This window comes from Vigna unguiculata, chromosome 1, assembly GCF_004118075.2.
Source record: "Vigna unguiculata cultivar IT97K-499-35 chromosome 1, ASM411807v1, whole genome shotgun sequence".
Lineage (NCBI taxonomy): Eukaryota > Viridiplantae > Streptophyta > Magnoliopsida > Fabales > Fabaceae > Vigna > Vigna unguiculata.
In genome coordinates this window covers 21,031,436-21,050,660 of record NC_040279.1, presented here as the reverse complement: position 1 = coordinate 21,050,660, position 19,225 = coordinate 21,031,436, and the positions used below count along the sequence as shown (strand labels likewise).

General features: G+C 29.2%; 1 protein-coding gene across 3 annotated transcripts; it reads left to right on the top strand.

Moving 5' to 3' along the window:
- The first annotated feature begins 5,726 nt into the window (after positions 1-5,726).
- On the top strand, positions 5,727-18,698 carry LOC114175879 (acyltransferase-like protein At3g26840, chloroplastic). Of its 3 annotated transcripts, none has more exons than XM_028060731.1 (15): positions 5,727-6,111; positions 11,354-11,405; positions 11,550-11,605; positions 11,778-11,797; positions 12,591-12,729; positions 13,078-13,182; positions 13,968-14,062; positions 14,402-14,523; positions 15,244-15,358; positions 15,479-15,609; positions 15,702-16,068; positions 16,254-16,367; positions 17,320-17,405; positions 18,060-18,169; positions 18,249-18,698. In XM_028060731.1, the coding sequence occupies exons 1-15, from the start codon at positions 5,811-5,813 to the stop codon at positions 18,437-18,439; spliced, it is 2,004 nt and encodes a 667-aa protein (XP_027916532.1). In that variant the 5' UTR covers positions 5,727-5,810; the 3' UTR covers positions 18,440-18,698. The 3 variants fall into 3 exon arrangements, with proteins under 3 accessions (XP_027916532.1, XP_027916525.1, XP_027916541.1); XM_028060724.1 differs by having other exon boundaries at positions 15,476-15,609; XM_028060740.1 differs by lacking the exons at positions 11,778-11,797; positions 12,591-12,729 and having other exon boundaries at positions 15,476-15,609.
- Positions 18,699-19,225: the final 527 nt, after the last annotated feature.

Sequence of the window (19,225 nt, the reverse complement as noted above, 5' to 3'; positions counted from 1 at the left end):
TTGATCACAATAATAAAGTTAATTTTAAAAATTCCCATCCTAACACTTTTGACCCCACTTTTTAAGAAAAATAGAGTAATGAATGACAATCCTCCTTTAACAAATATAGCCTATGGAGAAGATACAATTATTGCGGTCGGTTCCGGAGTGAGCAAGTGGGTGGTAGACTCTGGTGCTACCAAGTGCATATGTGTAAACAGAAATGCCTTTACCTCTTACACTAGTGTGGGAGATGGAGAAAAACATCTATATCTTAGTGATTCCGGGATAACTCTAGTTTTGGGAAAAGGGAAAGTTCTACTAAATCTCACTTCTTGAGTGGTGTGCAACATGTGCCATAAATCAGAGGTAATTTAATCTTTGTTGCCTTGTTGTTGGGGTTAAAGTGTCGTTTGAGTACGATGAAATCACTATGACAAAAAATAATGTTTTTGTGAGGAGGGGATATATTTATCAAGGTCTCTTTATACTTAATATTTCTTAAATTATTAATGAATATTGTCCTTCTACCTATATTATTGATTCATACGATCTATGTCATGCTAGATTAGGACATGTTAATTCCTTATATGTTATGAAATTGTCGCGACTGGGATTAATTAATATGCATGATAAGCATAGTAAAAAGTGTGATATATGTGTGGAATCTAAAATAACAAAGAAATCTTGTCATTTGGTAGAACGTCAAACTGAATTGTTAGGGTTAATCCATACTGATTTAGTTGATTTAAAATAGATTATGCCTAAAGGTGGTAAAAATTATTTTGTAACCTTTATAGATTATTATTCTAGATACACCAAAGTGTACTTAATCAAGCATAAAGATGAAGCTTTTTCTAACATCCCAATTGAAAATTACTTTAATAAAATAAATAATATATAAATAAAACTCAATAGTCATAAAATACCCTTCCCAAAATGCGGGAATCTTTAAAATTTGTTTTACATGCTTAAATTCAAATGAACATAACTATGAATTTTGTTACAAGTTCCGAAAACCAACTGAAGATAAATCAAATAACTATAAACAATTCATAATAAAACTCCCAAAATAGTCTTCTCTTCGTCTCTATGCGTCCCTAGCATCACCTAGAACATCATCTGCTCTCATGTGACAAGTCACATGATCATCGCTAAACACACATAGAAAGGATGAGCTCATAACAATACAAATATATAATAAATAAAATAGAGATTCACCCCAAACTACTTTATTTCATCTAAATTTCTTAATCTTAACACTCGATACCCAAGAATTTCAGATCATCCTCTCATTATACAAATGAAAATACTAATCCATTTACCTATACAATTACTTGACCATGGACCCAGGATATATCATGCTTCAACGAACCTGTCCGCTCGTGATCCAACCTATATGAACCTCCCCGCCCGTAGTCCAACACATGTGATCCATCCAACTATGAACCTCCCCGTTCGTAGTAGCCCTAAAGTGTGAGCACGAAACATACAAATCTCCCCGCTTGTACCTTACATGAGAGCATCATTAATATGAACCTCCTCGCTCATATTAATCACGGGTTCACCACTAATCATGAACCTACCCGCTTATGACCTTGTCAAGCATCTCCTGGTTCAAGTCCACATCTCAACACATCAAACAAAATTAAGAAAAACACACTACCCTATACAAGATACACACTCAAGCTTGTATTAGGGATGCTAATGCTTCCACGAACTTGCTCGCTCGTGGTCCAACTCTACGAACCTCCCTGCTCGTAGTCCAACTCTATGGACCTCCTTGCCCGTAGTCCAACACGCGTGATCCATCTAGCTACGAACCTCCCCGCTCGCAGCAACTCTCAAATGTGAGCACGGAACATACGAACCTCCTCACTCGTATCCTCACACTAAAGTATCATTAATATGAACCTCTCCACTCATATTAACCACGCATTCCATCACCAATCACAAACCTATCCGTTCATGATATGATCAAGCATATCCCAAACCAGGACCAACACAACAAGCCATGCGAAATGCAATAACAAATCCCTGCGCTATCGCCTAACGCTATCTAAGCGCCGTCAGACGACATTCTCATTCTTCTCCTTTCTCTCTTTTCCTTTTCTCTCTTATATTTTCTTCTATAATATCCTGGGTATATTTACTCCTTTTAAGAGTTATCTTACTAGTTTCTAAAATTCTCGAAAAATGAAAATTTTTGAAGAAGGTCATGTTTATCTTGGGAGGCTTACGGGACACACTGTGAACAAGTATTTAAGAGCAGTGAATCTACACGTCTCAAAATATCTATAAAGTTTATGTTTTCGTCAGTTTCACAACAAATTATATATATTTTTTGAAAAGTTATTGACATTATGTATAATGCATTTAAATATCAAGTTAATCATTTAGGTGAAAATTAATTCAAGTTGACGATTTTTTTTTCCACACACATGGTAATAAAGTATCCCCATTTCACTTTCGGGAAAATGTCAAATTAAGAGAGTTTGATTTATCGGTAGAAGTTGAGTAAACTCTTAGAAACTCGGTTCCAATTGATTATTAAAAGGTGACTTTATTTTTTAAGTGTCTTCAAAGTTCTTATTCTATAACTTTCAAAAATTCAGAGATAAGTTCTCTTTATGACCGGAATAAAATATGAGATATGAAAATGATAAAAAAATTTAAGAAGGTATAAAAGATATTATGCATCTTAAAAAAAAAATAAAACTTCATACAAATAAATCAATGAAGCGTATTATAAAGTTTATTCGAAAAAGTTTGATCGTTTAGAAGAAAGGTTGACTCGAGAAATTAAATAAAAAATATTGAGAAAGTGACTCTGAAATAAGTAAATCTAGAATGTAATTTTTCGATTGAAAAAGAAATCGTGTCACACGTTGGTCGTACTTAAGCAACGGCAACGCAAAGTAAGCGTGATGGAAGTTTTCTATTATTGAAACGTTAACTATCATTTAACACTATAAAATAAATAAATACTACATCATGATTCATAATAGACACTTTATGAATTAAGATTACGTCTGGCAAACAATCACTTTTCGTAAAAGCACATTGAAAGCAATTACTATTAGTCGAGAGATTTCGCTTACATTTAACATGGAATGAATATAGTGAATCTTCATTTCTATTACAATTTTTTTCTTGTAGGGTTTTCTATGAGACAAGAAGGAGATGCAAATAAAAGTGCATTTTGAAGTTCACAATTGAGAAGAGACAATTGTCTGATAAATTCTTAGTTGTTGATCGAAGTAGAAGAAATCAAAAAAAGGGATCATAATTATTCAATCACGATTTTAATCGTTGATCAAAGTAAAAAAAAAAATTAACAATAGACGATCATAAGTTATAACAAGTATTTTGTCAGATTTGGCAAGAAAAAATTAAATAAATTATCATCAATGAATTTATTGACGAAATTATCACAACAAAATTTAAAAGATACAATTACCAACAAATTATAAAAATTCAATTACCGACAAATATTCCAATGCATTTTCAAAAAATTCAATTACCGACAAATTAACAAGGCATGGTCAAAGCCTAAAGCATGAATTTGGCATCCATTTTATCGATGAAACTTTCAAACAAAAACATATGTCAGTAATAACAATTACAAATTATTGATGTATTTCATCAACGGATCCATTACTAATGGATATTTTGTCACTAATTAAAATCTTAAAATTTGTTGGTAAAATTCGTTAATAAATTATGTTTCACTAACGGATTTTTTTGTTAGTAAATGTTATTTTATCAAAGGATTTTTTTTTCATCAGTAGAATTCTATCGATAATGTGAAATTTTTTTTTTGTAGTGTTAAGCGTTGATCAAAAGTAAAAGAAATTGATAAGAGGTGATCATAATCGTCCAATCATGATTGTAATCAATGATCCAAAATGTTATCATAATAGTCTGATAATGATCTTAATTGTTGACCGAAATAGAAGAAATTAAAGAGACGATCATAATTGCGAGGGCAAGGAGAGTTGTCGTCCCCACAAATGACGCCACACAAGTCTGGTAGCACATCTTTTTCATCATAATATCATATATATTTAAATGTTGACATTTTATTTTAATGCTTATTTCGTAGGGATCTCATACTCGAATCCTAATGCTTATTAGACCATTTTGGACCTGACAATAATAATGATTTGAGCCGGGTAGATACAATTATAATAATAATAATAATTATTATTATTATTATAATTATAATTATAATAAAAGTTAAATGCGTTTTTAGTCCTTAAACTTAGACAAAAAATTAGAATTAGTATTTGTGTTAAACTTTGATAAATTTTGGTTCTCAAATTTTAAAAATAAATTAATATAGTCTTTTTAACGTGTTGACATTAATTCTTTTGTACTTCTTAAATGATATTTTAACTTAACATTTGAGTTGAAATGTCTCAAAATAATATTAACTATATGACGCATCTAAAATTTTAATACAATTGATTTAAAGGACTATATTTATTATTTTTAAAGTTTGAAACTAAAATATATAAAATTTAAAACATAAATAAATTAAATTCAAGTTTATGAATTAAAATCATATTCAACTTTTATTATAATAATAATAATTATTATTATAATAATAATAATAATTATTATTATTATTATAATAATAATAATAATTATTATTATTATTATTATTATTATTATTATTACAATGACAATAATAATAAAAGTTCCACGTTTTTTCTGCCAAAATGTCTACCTCTGTCATGGTTAAGATACGGACATTTAATGTAAAAAACCCTACCGTCTATCTATCCAATTTGGTCTAAAATCATACAAAATAATTTCATTTGTATTCTTCATATTTTGCACTTTTAGTCAAATACACAACTCTTCCAATATCACATCCACCCAGCAAGAGGAATTTTTCCTATGGTTTTGTTATGAAAAATAGATTCTTAATCAACGACTGGCCGTTTAAAAACTTTTAACTGTTATGTATGTCAACATGGTTTAACTGTTATTTACGTGTATTATGATTTTCTTTTAGTCTTTGAGGTCAGCATACCTCAACGTAGGCTTATCTATTCTTACTCAAATAAACTTTCGATTACATAAAATTATTTATTACTTTTTATAATTTAGTTTTAATATTTATATTATTATAATTTTTTGTTTAAATGTTGACACTAAAAAAGTACAGATTCTTGACATTTCCTTTTTAATAATATGTTTCTTACTGTAATTTATTTTTATAAAAAAATTATTTAATCAACGTTTAAAGCAGACAAAAATGTGATACACAAATCTCATATCAAAGATGGAAATAATTTTTAATTTAGAAATAAAGATAAATATAATTAAATTTGGTGTCACCGTTTCCAATTTCCCGACAGCCACCAAACTCGGGTAAATTTGGTAGAAATGAATTCACTTGTGTAAATGAATTTTCTAATGATAGATAATACTCCATAGTTTTCTTCAAATGTAAAATAACTTAAGATGAATCGATGAGAAAAATAGAAAATATTATTTTTTAATTGGTTTTGGATTGGTGTAGAAAAAATGCAGAGGCATATGTAAAACGTTTTCTTTTTTTAAATTTGTAGATAATAGTGGGGAGATTATACTAAGAAAGAAGGGTTCCTTGCTGGTGGTGTCAATTATTCAACAGTTTCATGGTAGTGTAATTTAATAAATTTGACTTCCTTTTTTCAGATTATCGTTCTCTATATATAAATAATAGAGTCCTCATTTGTTGTTAGACTCACCAACTATTCATTTTCTAATTTGCTTTTCAGTTACCTTAGTTACTTCCTCCAACCTTCTCATATATATATTTCGAATCTTCCACCGGCATGGCAGCCACCACAGCCTTTCTCTTTCCCGCCGCGCCCTTCCGCTGTCATCCGCCGTCGCCGGTCGGAAAACTGAACTCTTACCGAACTTCAGTTATGACTACGCGGGTCGCGACGACGGCTGAGATGAAGCGCGCAGAAGAGAAGAAAGAGAAGGAAAAGGTATGGACGAATGGTTGGAAGGAATATTTGGAGCAATCGAAGGAGTTGATCGTACCGGACGGTGGACCGCCGCGGTGGTTTTCGCCGTTGGAGTGCGCTTGGCGTTTGGATAATTCTCCTCTACTGCTCTTTTTGCCGGGTCAGTATTTTCTTCCTTATCATTTTATTTGCCTTTTAGTTAATTTATGTATTTAAATAAATTGATTAATTTAATTAATTGACATTAAATTTATGTATAAATTTATATTTTAGTATAAAATTTAATTATTTCCTTTTTTGCTATTTCCATTTAATTGCGCTAATTATGTAAAAAGTAATAATTAAATAATTTGTAATTATCTTTTATTTTGTTCTATTTTTTTTTGGTTATTTATATGGATGATAAAAATTATTGATGTATTGTTTAACTATCATTCAATGCTGCATAAAAAGAAAAGCTATTATGGAGTACACATAAGCTCAAATAATACCGTTAAGGAATACACAAGCTCAAATGGTAACGGGTGTTTTTTTCCAGAAGTGTCGCGCACTCGGACGGAAAACAAATTGAAAGACTGAAAACGAAATTTAATACAGGAGAATAAAGTTCGTAATTCAGTTTTCCACCCTCCATAGAAAAAGATTTTAAAAAAAGTATAATAATCAATAATAATTTTAGTGTTAAGTAAATAATAATAATAAAATATGTATGAGTCATAGTAATAATAATAATAATAAATATTTTTTTTTGCTAATTATATATACATACACACACACATATATATATATATATATATAACAAAGTAATAAATAAAAAATAAATCAAACTAAATTAATTTAATATTTTATTAATATATTATTTTATATTATAAAAATAATTAATTAAAAAGCAATAAATGTTATTTTAAAGTAAAAAATTACTTAATTTATTTTTTTTAAACTAATTAATATAGTGTGGTATTAAAATAAATAATCAAGACAAAAATATTAAATATTAAATAAAATCAATTAGTTAATTAATTTAAATTTTGATATTTTTTAAAGTAATTTATTTCAAATATTATTATTTTGAAATATAAATTTATTATTTACTCAAATTTGATAATAATTTTTAATTTTGAATATATTTTAACTTTGATTAATATTTTAAAAGTTAATTTTCTATCAAAGTAGTTTTGATGATTTATTTTATATATTATTTTATGAATATATATTAAAATGTTTATTTTATTACATCAAATACTGAATTTTACTAGTTTTATTTTATTTCTAATTTTTTTCAGTGTAAACAATCTCATTTTCCCTGTAATATAAAAATCGCTAAATGTTTGAAATGGTAGTTGCTTACTAGTAATTTATGGAAATAAAATTCTATACAATTCATAATTTATTACTATTAAAAATTTATTAAAAGTTTACTAAACTAGTGGTATTTTATATGCATGTCATCTATTTTTTCTATGTCTTAACTATTTTTTGTTTTGATAAAATTTAGAATATTCTTTTACGCGTATAATGCAAATACCTGACGCAAATATAATAGCTTGAAAAACCTACATTTTGTAAGATACTTTATTAAAACTAAATTTAAAACTTAAGTTAATATATAATTACAAAAGCGAAGATTTTCTAAAAAAATATGTAAATATTTCAAAAATAATGTAGCACAATAAAATTGACATAAAATAAAATAAATTTTCATAAATGATCCTGTATTGGAAACCTTAAGTTTAGATATTGTTTGTCGTTTGACTTTTGTGAAATACTGATATCCTTAATCTCTTTTTCATTTCGATTCCTTTCTTTGTTTTGTTCTTCTTATCTTTCATTTATCAAACCTTTCAATTACTCTTTCCTTTACTAAAAATAGCAATACAGCCAATTTATCATTACTCTATTTTCAAGAACTCATTTTTGGCATTTTCCTAAGAGAGAGCGTGACCCCTTATATTATTTTCACATAATTTTTTGTGCTCTTTTGAGAAATTCTATTATAATGTAATAATGTATTACTTATCATTTAAATATTCTTAATTAATTAAAATATTTTACTAAAAAATAATAAATACTCCAAATTAATAACATTAAATTTAATCTTAATCCCATTTGAAAATATAAATATTAAGAAATATTAAAACTCCTCATATGCTACCCTAGTCAATCCCTTCCTCTTCTTCCATCCAACTTACGCTGGCATACAACTCACACCTAATTCGTTCTTCAATAATAGATTATTTGATGTCTTCAGAAGAAAGGAAAGATCCCTTTCTCAAACAAATAAAAAAGAATTTTTCGTTCTGGATATTTTAAAAATTTTCACAGTAACAAATAAAAGTTTTCCTTAATTATTACGTGAGATATTAAGTTAGAAAGACATTTTAGGATGGGTTCCGAACATTTTAAACAAAATTTTATTTGTCCTTTTAGTTTTCTGTAAACAAATGGAATATAGAAGATTGAATGAAAAATAATCAGTGAAGGAAAAAAGAAATAACACAAAGGTTGGCTGTCTCTGACGGGGAGTAGTGAGCCCATGTTACTCACATGAATTGTTAAAATGATTAAGTTCAATTTGATTTAGTTTTTTATAAACTGAAAATTTTGTAACTTGATTCAATCTATATCACATGTTCACTAGTAAAAAAATATTTTACAACAATAATTACATCAGTTATAAATGAAAATACAGTGAAATAAATGGATAAATATTACATTTGGACTGAGAATTTTGTGATTTTTTTAAAATAAATTTTAAAGCTTACAACCATCTTTAATGGTAGAATTAGGAATGGATACAAATGTATCAACTTATTTCTTGTGATTGATCGCTCAAAAATGGACTGAAACATAAAAGCGTCCTTATCTACATTGAAAAAGAATGTTGAAATTCTCACTTTGTCTTATAACTTCTTACATTCCGTACAATTCTTCTACCTCTATTTATTTCATAAAGAGATCTCTGAAATGAAAAATTACATTAAGTTCATTCTAAACTGAATAGAAAGAGACAAAATATTTGATGGGATATGGGCAGTAACACCTGTATTCTATCTATTTATGCTCGTGAATTAATTTTAAAAGAGTTACTTCTTCATCTATTTTTTTTTATTTTAATTTAACTGTTCAAAAACAACTTACTTTTATGGTTAGATTAAAAAATAAAATAAATTTTTAGGACGAAAGTTAAATCTTTCAAAATTGTTTTAGATTTTTTTTTATAATTACTAATTTGGTATCGTAAGTTTTTTGTTAAGTTCAATTTGATCCCCATATTTTTTGTTGGTTCAATTTAGTACCTCAATTATTTAAAAGGATTTAATTTAGTCATCTCCGTTAAGGTAGAGTTAACACCGTGTTCGTACAGGATATGTGTCAAGTCGTGAAACTTTTTACTTTTTTTAATATTTCTTTAGTTTTTAATTTTATTTTTTCTAAAAAATTATAATCTGTCACGTGTCATGTAACTGTCGTGCCACATGGCAATTTACAGTCATCATGACATGTGGCAGTGATAAAACTTGTTTTTAGTTTAGTCCTCTATTTTAAATTTTTGGTTTAATTTAGTACCCTATTTTAAAAATGATCCAATTTTATTCTTTTCAATTTGAATTTGAGATTAAATTAGTAAATAAACTTAATTACAATTTATATACATGTTACAATAATTTTTTTTAATATCATCAAACCACTTTACCTAAATATTCAAATTATTTTATTTTTTATATTTTTACCTTTATAATTTTTTACACATAAAAATAAAATAATTTGAATATTTAGGTGTAGTGATTTGATGCATAAATTCAAAACAGTAATTTGAATATGTATATATAAGTTATAATTAAACTTATTTACTAATTTGGTGTCAAATTTTGAAAGGAAAAAATTGGATCATTTTAAAAAAAATTAAGTACTAAATTGAACAAAAAATTTTATTAGAGGACAAAATTCAAAACAAATTTTACTACTGTCATGTATCATGACGGTAAATTGTCACGTGGCACGACAATAACCTGACACATGGCAGATTATAAATTTTTAGAAAAAATTTAAATTAAAAAAAAATAAAAAGAATTAAAATTATAAAATTTCATAACTTGATATGTGTCTGATGTTAACTCTAACTTAATATAGAAACCAAATTGAAGCATTTTAAATAATTGAGGTACTAAATTGAATCAATCAAAAATTACAAGTACCAAATTAAACTAAACTAAAAAATTAGAGAATCAAATAAGTAATTATATTTTTTTATGCAAATTTAGGATGAAAGGAACTTCCCTTTTTCTGTTTTTCATATAATTTGGGTAAGTTTGTCTCGCTATAAAGTGACATCATGTTCACGTTCATTTTCATGACATGGACCAATGCGAGGGACAAAAGAAAAGAAAGATATACTTTCGAGAATGAAATATGTCATTACCGCAGCTTGCATCTATCTCCTATAAATTGATAATCGTGATTTTTTAAATTTATTTTATTAATTCTAAAAATTTGAGTGATAGTGCATAATATTTTCAGGATTCAATTTATCGTTTACTCATTACATTAAGAAGTGAAATGAAGTAAACTAACGATTTCATTTCAAATCTATTTATATTAGATAAATAATTTGATCATGGTATTATTTAAATTTTCCTAATATTGGTCTCTCTATCAAAGAGGTAGAAAATCGAAAGAAAAAACTGCATAATATACAAAGTTTGGGTTAGGTTTTTTTTTTTCTTAATAAATATTACAGTGATGCAATTTTTTTATAAGCTAGTCAATTGAAACTTTATTTTCAATTAATTCGGATTTCAGGTGTAGGATATTTATTTCAAATTTGGATTGTTTTTAAAACTTTTGGTACTATCTTCTTCCGAGCTTTCCAAATACACCAAAAACAGTATTGATTTTGATGTTTTAAAATGTATTAAAAAAATTTAATACATCAATTTTAATATATTTTGAAAATTTAATAGAAGGACATCATAAAAAAAAGTCGGTAAAGAATATTAAGTCATTTATTACCTATAATTGTAGTCCTGTTTTTTCTTGAATTTTAGGCCTTAAGTTTATATTTATTTTGTCACGTTTCCTTTTTTGTTTGTTTTCACAACGTACTTTCGTTGACTCATTCCCTGTGTTTTCAATTCTGTTCGTAGCTATAATGTGTGTTTGGTAGCAAGTTTTCAGTCTTTTAAATGTGCATTCAACTCAAAAGATACAAAGGATTATGCTTATCACTCTCACCGACGAATTTCCAAAACATAGCAACAGACTTTGATATCTATGTGTTGATTTTTTTGTTACACGTCTATGCGTGATATCTATGTCACGTTTATATATCTTAACTCTTTCGACCTCTTAGTTTGATAGCTCTGCCTAAACATTTTATAAATTTTTCGTTCTAAATTTTACAGGGATCGATGGCGTGGGACTTGGACTTATTTTGCAACATCAGAAACTGGGGAGGTTTGTGTTCATTTAATGTGAAGGCCAAATTACAATATTTTAAAAATGCACTTTTTAGGCAACGAAATGAATTTGAAAGCAAAAGTTATCTTCGTATTGATTTTGTGAGAAATACTATTTTTGTTGTTTTTTTCTTGAATGAAGGATTTTTGATACGTGGTGCTTGCATATCCCAGTAGCAGACCGGACACCATTTCCAGGTACTTTTTCCCCCTGCACCTAGTTACACTATTCCATGCTCATGTTAAACTCTGTCACCAACCATTAATTTATTTTGTTGTTTTTCCTCTGCTACCTTTTCAGAAAATTTATGTAATCTTTCAATGATGTATTCCAGCATAATTTATTAATTGGTATATTTCCCTCTCGCAGACCTTGTGAAAATAGTCGAGGTATGATAGGTTATATTTTTTCATATAGGTTATGGTTATAGACATGGGCATGGTTATGGCATGGGCATTGGGAGATTGTGATTCCATATGGTTATATGACATTAGTCTTACACATATAAGACCTTAGACACCACTTTTACACCAAAACCTTAAGGCAATGTTGTTATGGGTCTTTATTCTTATATAGTGTTTAACTTTGTCTTTTCTATCCAATGTGGGACTTTTTGACTCACACTTGGACTATTCCCAACATCTCCCCTCAAGGGTGAGTCCCTTGTTTTTTTTTTTTCTTTTTTCATATGATATATTTCCCTTCAGGTGTATGAGTGACCCCTTTTTTGGTTATGGTCATGCGGTCAGTCACTTCGGATCCTTTTTTGGTTATGGTCATGCGGTCAGTCACTTCGGATATATTTCCCTTCAGGTGTATGAGTGACCCCTTTTTTGGTTATGGTCATGCGGTCAGTCACTTCGGTGACCCCTTTTTTATGGTGGTTATGGTTATGCGGTCAGTCACTCCGAACCATCGGCTCTGATACCACTGATAGGTTATATTTTTTCATATAGGTTATGGTTATAGACATGGGCATGGTTATGGCATGGGCATTGGGAGATTGTGATTCCATATGGTTATATGACATTAGTCTTACACATATAAGACCTTAGACACCACTTTTACACCAAAACCTTAAGGCAATGTTGTTATGGGTCTTTATTCTTATATAGTGTTTAACTTTGTCTTTTCTATCCAATGTGGGACTTTTTGACTCACACTTGGACTATTCCCAACAAGGTAACAGTAAGGTCGGAATATCAACGTTCACGAAACAGGCCCATATATCTTGTTGGAGAATCTTTAGGAGCATGCCTTGCACTCGCTGTTGCAGCACTTAACCCTGATATTGATTTTGTATTAATTTTGGCAAACCCAGGTAACCTTTAGTAATGTAGATAACATTTATTCTCTTCGTTGTTCCAGAAATTCAGCACCATAAAAATGACTGAAAGTAAGAGTTTAGCTTCACAGAATTTCCAGTAGCCACTGGGCACTACCATTTCACTGTTATATATGTATACTGATGAAATGGACCACACATCAAGTAGAAGTCAAGATTTAATATATATATTCTTGGTTTGACCTTGACTTTAGGAAATGAGTTCCTTGGTTAGAGCTTTGAATGACATGTAGTATACAATATTCAAGTTGATTCTCTGTAACTGCATATGATTTAAAGATGGACAAAACCTGATGTCACCTTCCTCCCCACCCAATTTGGCAGCTACTTCGTTCAGCAGGTCCCACTTGCAGCTTCTAACACCATTATTGGAAGCTTTGCCTCATTCACTCTCTCCTGGTTTGCATGACATTCTCAAATTGACCGAAGGTTTGTGTATCTTGCTCTGAAGTGAAGGCTAAGCTTTTTTTTTTCCTTTTTCTAAGAACTTGTTTCTAATAAAGATCCATAGCATATATCTTTGGGTTTATATTCCACCTTAAGAGCTCTTTGGTGTCTTGAATTACTTTTTCATGATTATTCAAGCCAAAATAAACTATTTGTGTTTGGTTCATCTTATTTTATTATTCAAATGATACCTTATTTTTTGCAGCTGAACTTTTGTAAAATAAGCTACTGTTCCCTCTGATGAAAACTCTCGTAACCTGCGCTGTGTATAAGGGATTAGATACTTTAAATAAAAGGGCCACTCTTGAAACGTAAAACCTGATACTGGGTAGACTTTTATACCAAATGTCAGTCTCATTAGTGAGTGACGGTTGCTTAGTCAATTGTAGGTTTCTGGTTTTTTCAGTTTTTTAAATCATGGACATGTATTCCTTTCTTTTAATTCATTAATTTGAAATGTTTATAGATGTCATATAGTTTACAAATCGTTCATTTGATTATGAGTTGTTATATAAATGTCTTGTGGATATATCTCATTTTCTTCCTTGACAACATAAATGTTTCACACCTTTGCTGGATAGTATATGATTCTTTTTGTCATTTAAAAGGTGACTAGTGAAACAAGAGTCTCCATTTTTTGTTGTTTTTGCTTATCTACAACTGAATATTCATGAAGTATAAATTTTTTTTAGTTAATTAGAATATTAGATCAGCAGGTACTTTAACTTCAATGTTATAGGGGCTTATGCTAAATTTTCTGCTTCAAGGGCTGGCGTTGGATAGTGTGGTGCAAGGGCTGCCCCTACAAACTACAGCTAGAGTGCTAGTAAAGGATTTTACAACTTTCTTATTATCTCTGCCGGTAAGGTTCAATTATCACTTCAGTTAAAAAAATGGAGACATTTATATTGGAACAATAGTGTGTGATCTTTTCTTCATGATTTTTAATATGTGAAGCATTTTGTATGAAAATTAATGATAATGCAAGGGCATTTTCCAGAAGAATAAATTGAAAATTGGATACCGTATTTTCTCTTCTTTCTTGTAACCAAAACTTCATAAAAGTGAGAATATGCTGGAATTTGAAGTAAATTGATTGACTTGACTGAAGTTTGTTTACTTTGGACTTTTTATTTTTAGTTTGAGCTTTATCCCTAATTTACTTTCAATATTGAAAATGTAATCTTTATTCAACTCTCAGATTCTTGCCGAGATATTACCAAAAGAAACACTTCTGTGGAAACTAAAGATGCTTAAGTCAGCTTCTGCTTATGCCAATTCACGACTTTATTCAATCCAAGCTCAGACTTTGATACTTTGCAGGTTCATTTCTTTGACATTGTACATCTTATTATGTTAAAATACTGAATCATAAGTTCTTTGTTAAATTTTAGCTTTCTGCTAGAAGTGAAGTATCTTACACTTAGACTTTGTTGGAAAATTATTATTGAATCTTTCCGGTATATTACAGTATAGTTCTGCATCAAAAATCTTTCTCACAATATTTACACAAGTGTATCTCGTTATGATCAACACTAGGACAAGTAAGAAGTACTTATAGTTTGAAATGTTTCCATTCAAGAAAATGTACCAATACGAAAGGAATCACACTCCAGGGAGAAATTGTTGTAAATCCAACTTAGTCAAAGTTTCACGTCTAATAAAGATGAAAAAATTGAGTAAGTTATAAGAAAAAAGATCTATTGATTCATTGTTTAAAGTTTTTGGTTGGAGGTAATCTCACTTCTTAATGCAAATTAGACTCATATCTTATTAGTACCGTGTAATTCAATAAATTCGCTTGAAAATATACAAACGGAAATAAAATCTTAATTGGTAGTAGAAGTACTTGCATTTTAACCGAAAACAAAATTATATAATGATGAAACTAGTGGAATTTCCCATTCCTGACAGCAATTCCTTTTATGTTGTACATTAACTTAAAAATTTTATAATGAATTCCCAGCGTGGATTGTAAGTAAATCCCATTGCATACTTTTCAATTGTATGAAGTGAAACTTACTTTGTTATTTGCCCTTGTAGTGGAAAGGATGAGCTACTACCTAGTCAGCAGGAAGGTGAAAGACTACTCAAGTTACTGCCTAACTCTAAATGCGAGCTTCGTAAATTTGATGGCAGTGGCCATTTCCTATTCTTGGTATGTCATTCTCCATTTCAACCTTTTTGAATGGATCCCTGGCATTGTGTTTGAATTCAGGCATGGATCATCAATTGGAAGAAAAAACCCTAATATGGTGCCTCTATCCACAAGTAGCAGGAAGGAAGCATTGACCTGGTAACCATAATCAAGGGAACTTCACACTACCGCCGTGGCAAACATCACGATTATTTATCTGATTTTATTCCCCCAACGCCTGATGAGGTGAGAAAAGTAATAGAATCATTCAGGTAAATACAATTGGGTTAATTTGATCATATATATATTGATAAACTGATACTAGTTATACCAATGACACCTTTTTCACTTGTAATGGTCACAGTTTGTATAACCTTGTGGCAAGTGTGATGCTCTCAACAATGGAGGATGGGACGGTTGTAAAAGGCCTTGCTGGAATTCCTTCAGAGGGGCCTGTTTTGTTTGTTGGCGACCACATGCTGTTGGGATTAGACACAATTCCCCTGTTGTGTAGACTTTTTTCTGAAAGAAATATCATTGTTAGAGCGATGGCACATCCCTTGTTTTTTGTGAGATCTAAAAAAGGAAAATTGCCAGATATATCTTATTTTGATCATCTCAGAATCATGGGTGCTGTCCCTGTAGGACCAACCAACATCTTCAAGCTTTTTTCTTCCAACTCTCATGTCCTGCTATATCCTGGAGGAATACGCGAGGCTTTTCATAGGAAGGTAAATCCAAATCACTATTGCATACTATGATTTATGAACTTCATACTAAACTTATATTGCATATTCTCCATAACCTCACTTTATCTGTCTCTGTGTTTATGCTCTGAAATATCTTGCATTTTTTGAAAGAGTGTCATTATATTTTTTGGACTTACTTACAGTCTTCAGCATTGTAATAATATCAGGGTGAAGAGTACAAATTGTTCTGGCCCGAACAATCCGAGTTTGTAAGGATGGCAGCAAGATTTGGAGCCAAAATTGTTCCTTTTGGTGTAGTTGGAGAAGATGACCTTGGTAAAGTAAGTTTTGGTGTTTTTCTGAATCAATCATTTCCTTTATGAATTCATTGTACCTTTTTATCGAAAGCATTAATTCTATTAAACTTATAATTTTTACATACTTTTGTCTATGAACTTTGGGGTTTAATTTTGGTTCGCTGATTGAAATGCTTGAAGCCTTTTTTTTTTCTTCACTACTTTTGAAGCCTTTGGACCTCTTTAATTAATCCTTATACATTTGTAATTTGGTTTCCACACATAAACTTATTAAATCAATTTCTACATTTGAAAACAAGTTTAGCTTTTGTTGTCATGGCTAGTTTTTAACAATTTTATGTTGACAGTTAAAAGTTTAAACATTTTTAAGTTAGATGTAGGGTATATTTAATTCAGTTACGATTCTTCATTTAGTCTCTTAGAATAAAAAATGTACATGAATAAAAACTAAATTAAGGGTATTTTACACATTAAGGACTAAACTAAAAATTCATCATATTTGTATAGAATAAACCAGGAATGTATTATATGAATAGAGATCAAATTAAAATGCTTAAAAGGTTAACATAGGATTGTTAGCATGATGATGTCATGATAATAAAGACTAAAATAAAAATGCTTAAACGGTTAATCGTCAACATAGGATTGCTATAGATAATGTTATGACAACAGAGAAAAAATATAACGTTTGTACATGTAAAAAAGGACTTAAAAAGGTTTACATTAAGAAACCAAAACACGTATAAAGATTAAATTATGTGTTTAAGCAAAAACTATTGAATTGTTCTAATATTTATAAATTGCGTGCTTTCATATTTTCTGTAGATGTTATATAGAGGTTACTTATGACTCTAAATCCCTCTTATATATTTTCTTAATATATGAAAACGTCCATAATTGAATTTAATTGTCCCATGATATGTAGATGCTCGATTTAGATTTAGAATAACAGATTATATCACATTGGTCTTTTCAGGTTGTTTTTGATTATGATGACTTGGTGAAGATTCCTTACTTTAGGTCTGAAATAGAAAGCCTCACAGAAGAGGCTCCACAATTGAGGTATATCTTGTGTTTTTTATTTTAAACCAAATTATGAAATATATCACATTTTTATTGTTTATTGAGTTTTTTTATTATTTATTTGTTAGGACTTCGAAATACATTAATTGAATATTTTATAATATATTAAATATTGTTTGAGATATCTTGTAGGTTAGAATAAATACAATTTATTTTATTAAGTCAATTTGTAGGTTTGAATTAAGTTTAAACATGGTATCTTAATATATTAATATTAGAACTATAAAAGTCTATTTTTGTTGAGATTTAAGTTTATCATGTCACTAGCTATCAAATTCCTTTATTCTTAAACTTATTATGGTATATAAGTAAGAACAAATCTCATCTTATTAAATCAATTTTGTAATGTTAAATTAAGTTTAAACTTATTTTAATAATTATTAACATAAAATACTTTAAAAAATAAAAGTAAAACAACTCAACTTTTTAAGATTGGATTATACTTAAATCTACTACCTTAATAAATATTAAAATAAAAATATTTTCAAAGGACAACAGATAGAAAAACACAAAATCCTTGATAAATATTAAAATAAATAGATTTAAAAACAACACAGAAAAATTGAGCAAAAATTCATATTTTATGTATATTTTGTATATTTGTGCATATGCATGATTATATTGGAAATGTAGGAGTGGTGTTAGTGGTGAGGTGGGAAATCAACAAGTGCATTTGCCTTTGATTTTGCCGAAAGTTCCAGGCCGGTTCTACTATTATTTTGGAAAACCATTGGAAACGAAAGGTATATGCCCAATTTGGAATGCACATAAAATGTGGTGTTAGATTACTATTTTTCCTTTAATAGAGATATTTTTTGACAGGAAGGGAACAAGAACTGCAAAAGAAGGAGAAATCTCAAGAGTTTTATTTGCATGTGAAGTCTGAGGTTGAGAGATGTATTGCTTACTTAAAAGAAAAAAGGGAAATGGACCCCTACAGAGCCCTAGGGCATCGACTATTATACCAGGCCACTAATGGTTTTCATTCCAAAATTCCAACATTTGAAATTTGATTTTTTACACACAAAACAAGCTAATTTATTATTCATATTATAGCTGAAATTTGATTTTGTCAAAGAAATTTAATTCAGTGGCTTTTGATCAAGAACTTGCAAGGAAACTTGGAAGCAGTTAAATTCTTTGTTTTAATTGAAGAATTGGAAATTGGTTGAAGTATATCTACACGTGGCAGCAGGGTGATGATTTGGCACCAAAATTCCTTTGTTTAATTGATTTGATGTAATCCAAGCAAATCCACACGTGTTTATTTGATGTTCGTTGTTTTGAATTTTGATTCAAGCAGCTGATTCATACACGGAAGCAAGCACGAGGCAACATTCTATTCAACCACCACTCTATCAATGCCTTTGAATTAAATCAAAGCCACCATTGAATTTCTAAGTGGGACACACATAATAAATACTTAAATTTGAAGTTTATTTTAGTAAATAACTTTGGTATAAAAACGTTATATTTTGAATTGAACATTTTACTATATTTTTTTTTATCTTTGATCTTTTTATACTTTATCTTTTTAATTGTTCACTAAAAAATTGTTAAAAATGGTTAAGTCGTTTTTAATCTTTCGGTAAGTCTTCATCAATTATTCACTTTAAGTCGTTTTTAACCTTTACCAATGTGTGTGATAGTGATATGAGTTATAACGATTATAAAATAACTTAATTTATAAGCGTGGATAAGATAAGTACAATTAGTACGAAGAATTGATCGTTACGCGATTTCAACCATCATGCAGTCACGGTGACGAGGACGTGCTTAGTTATACATATAAGAAAACA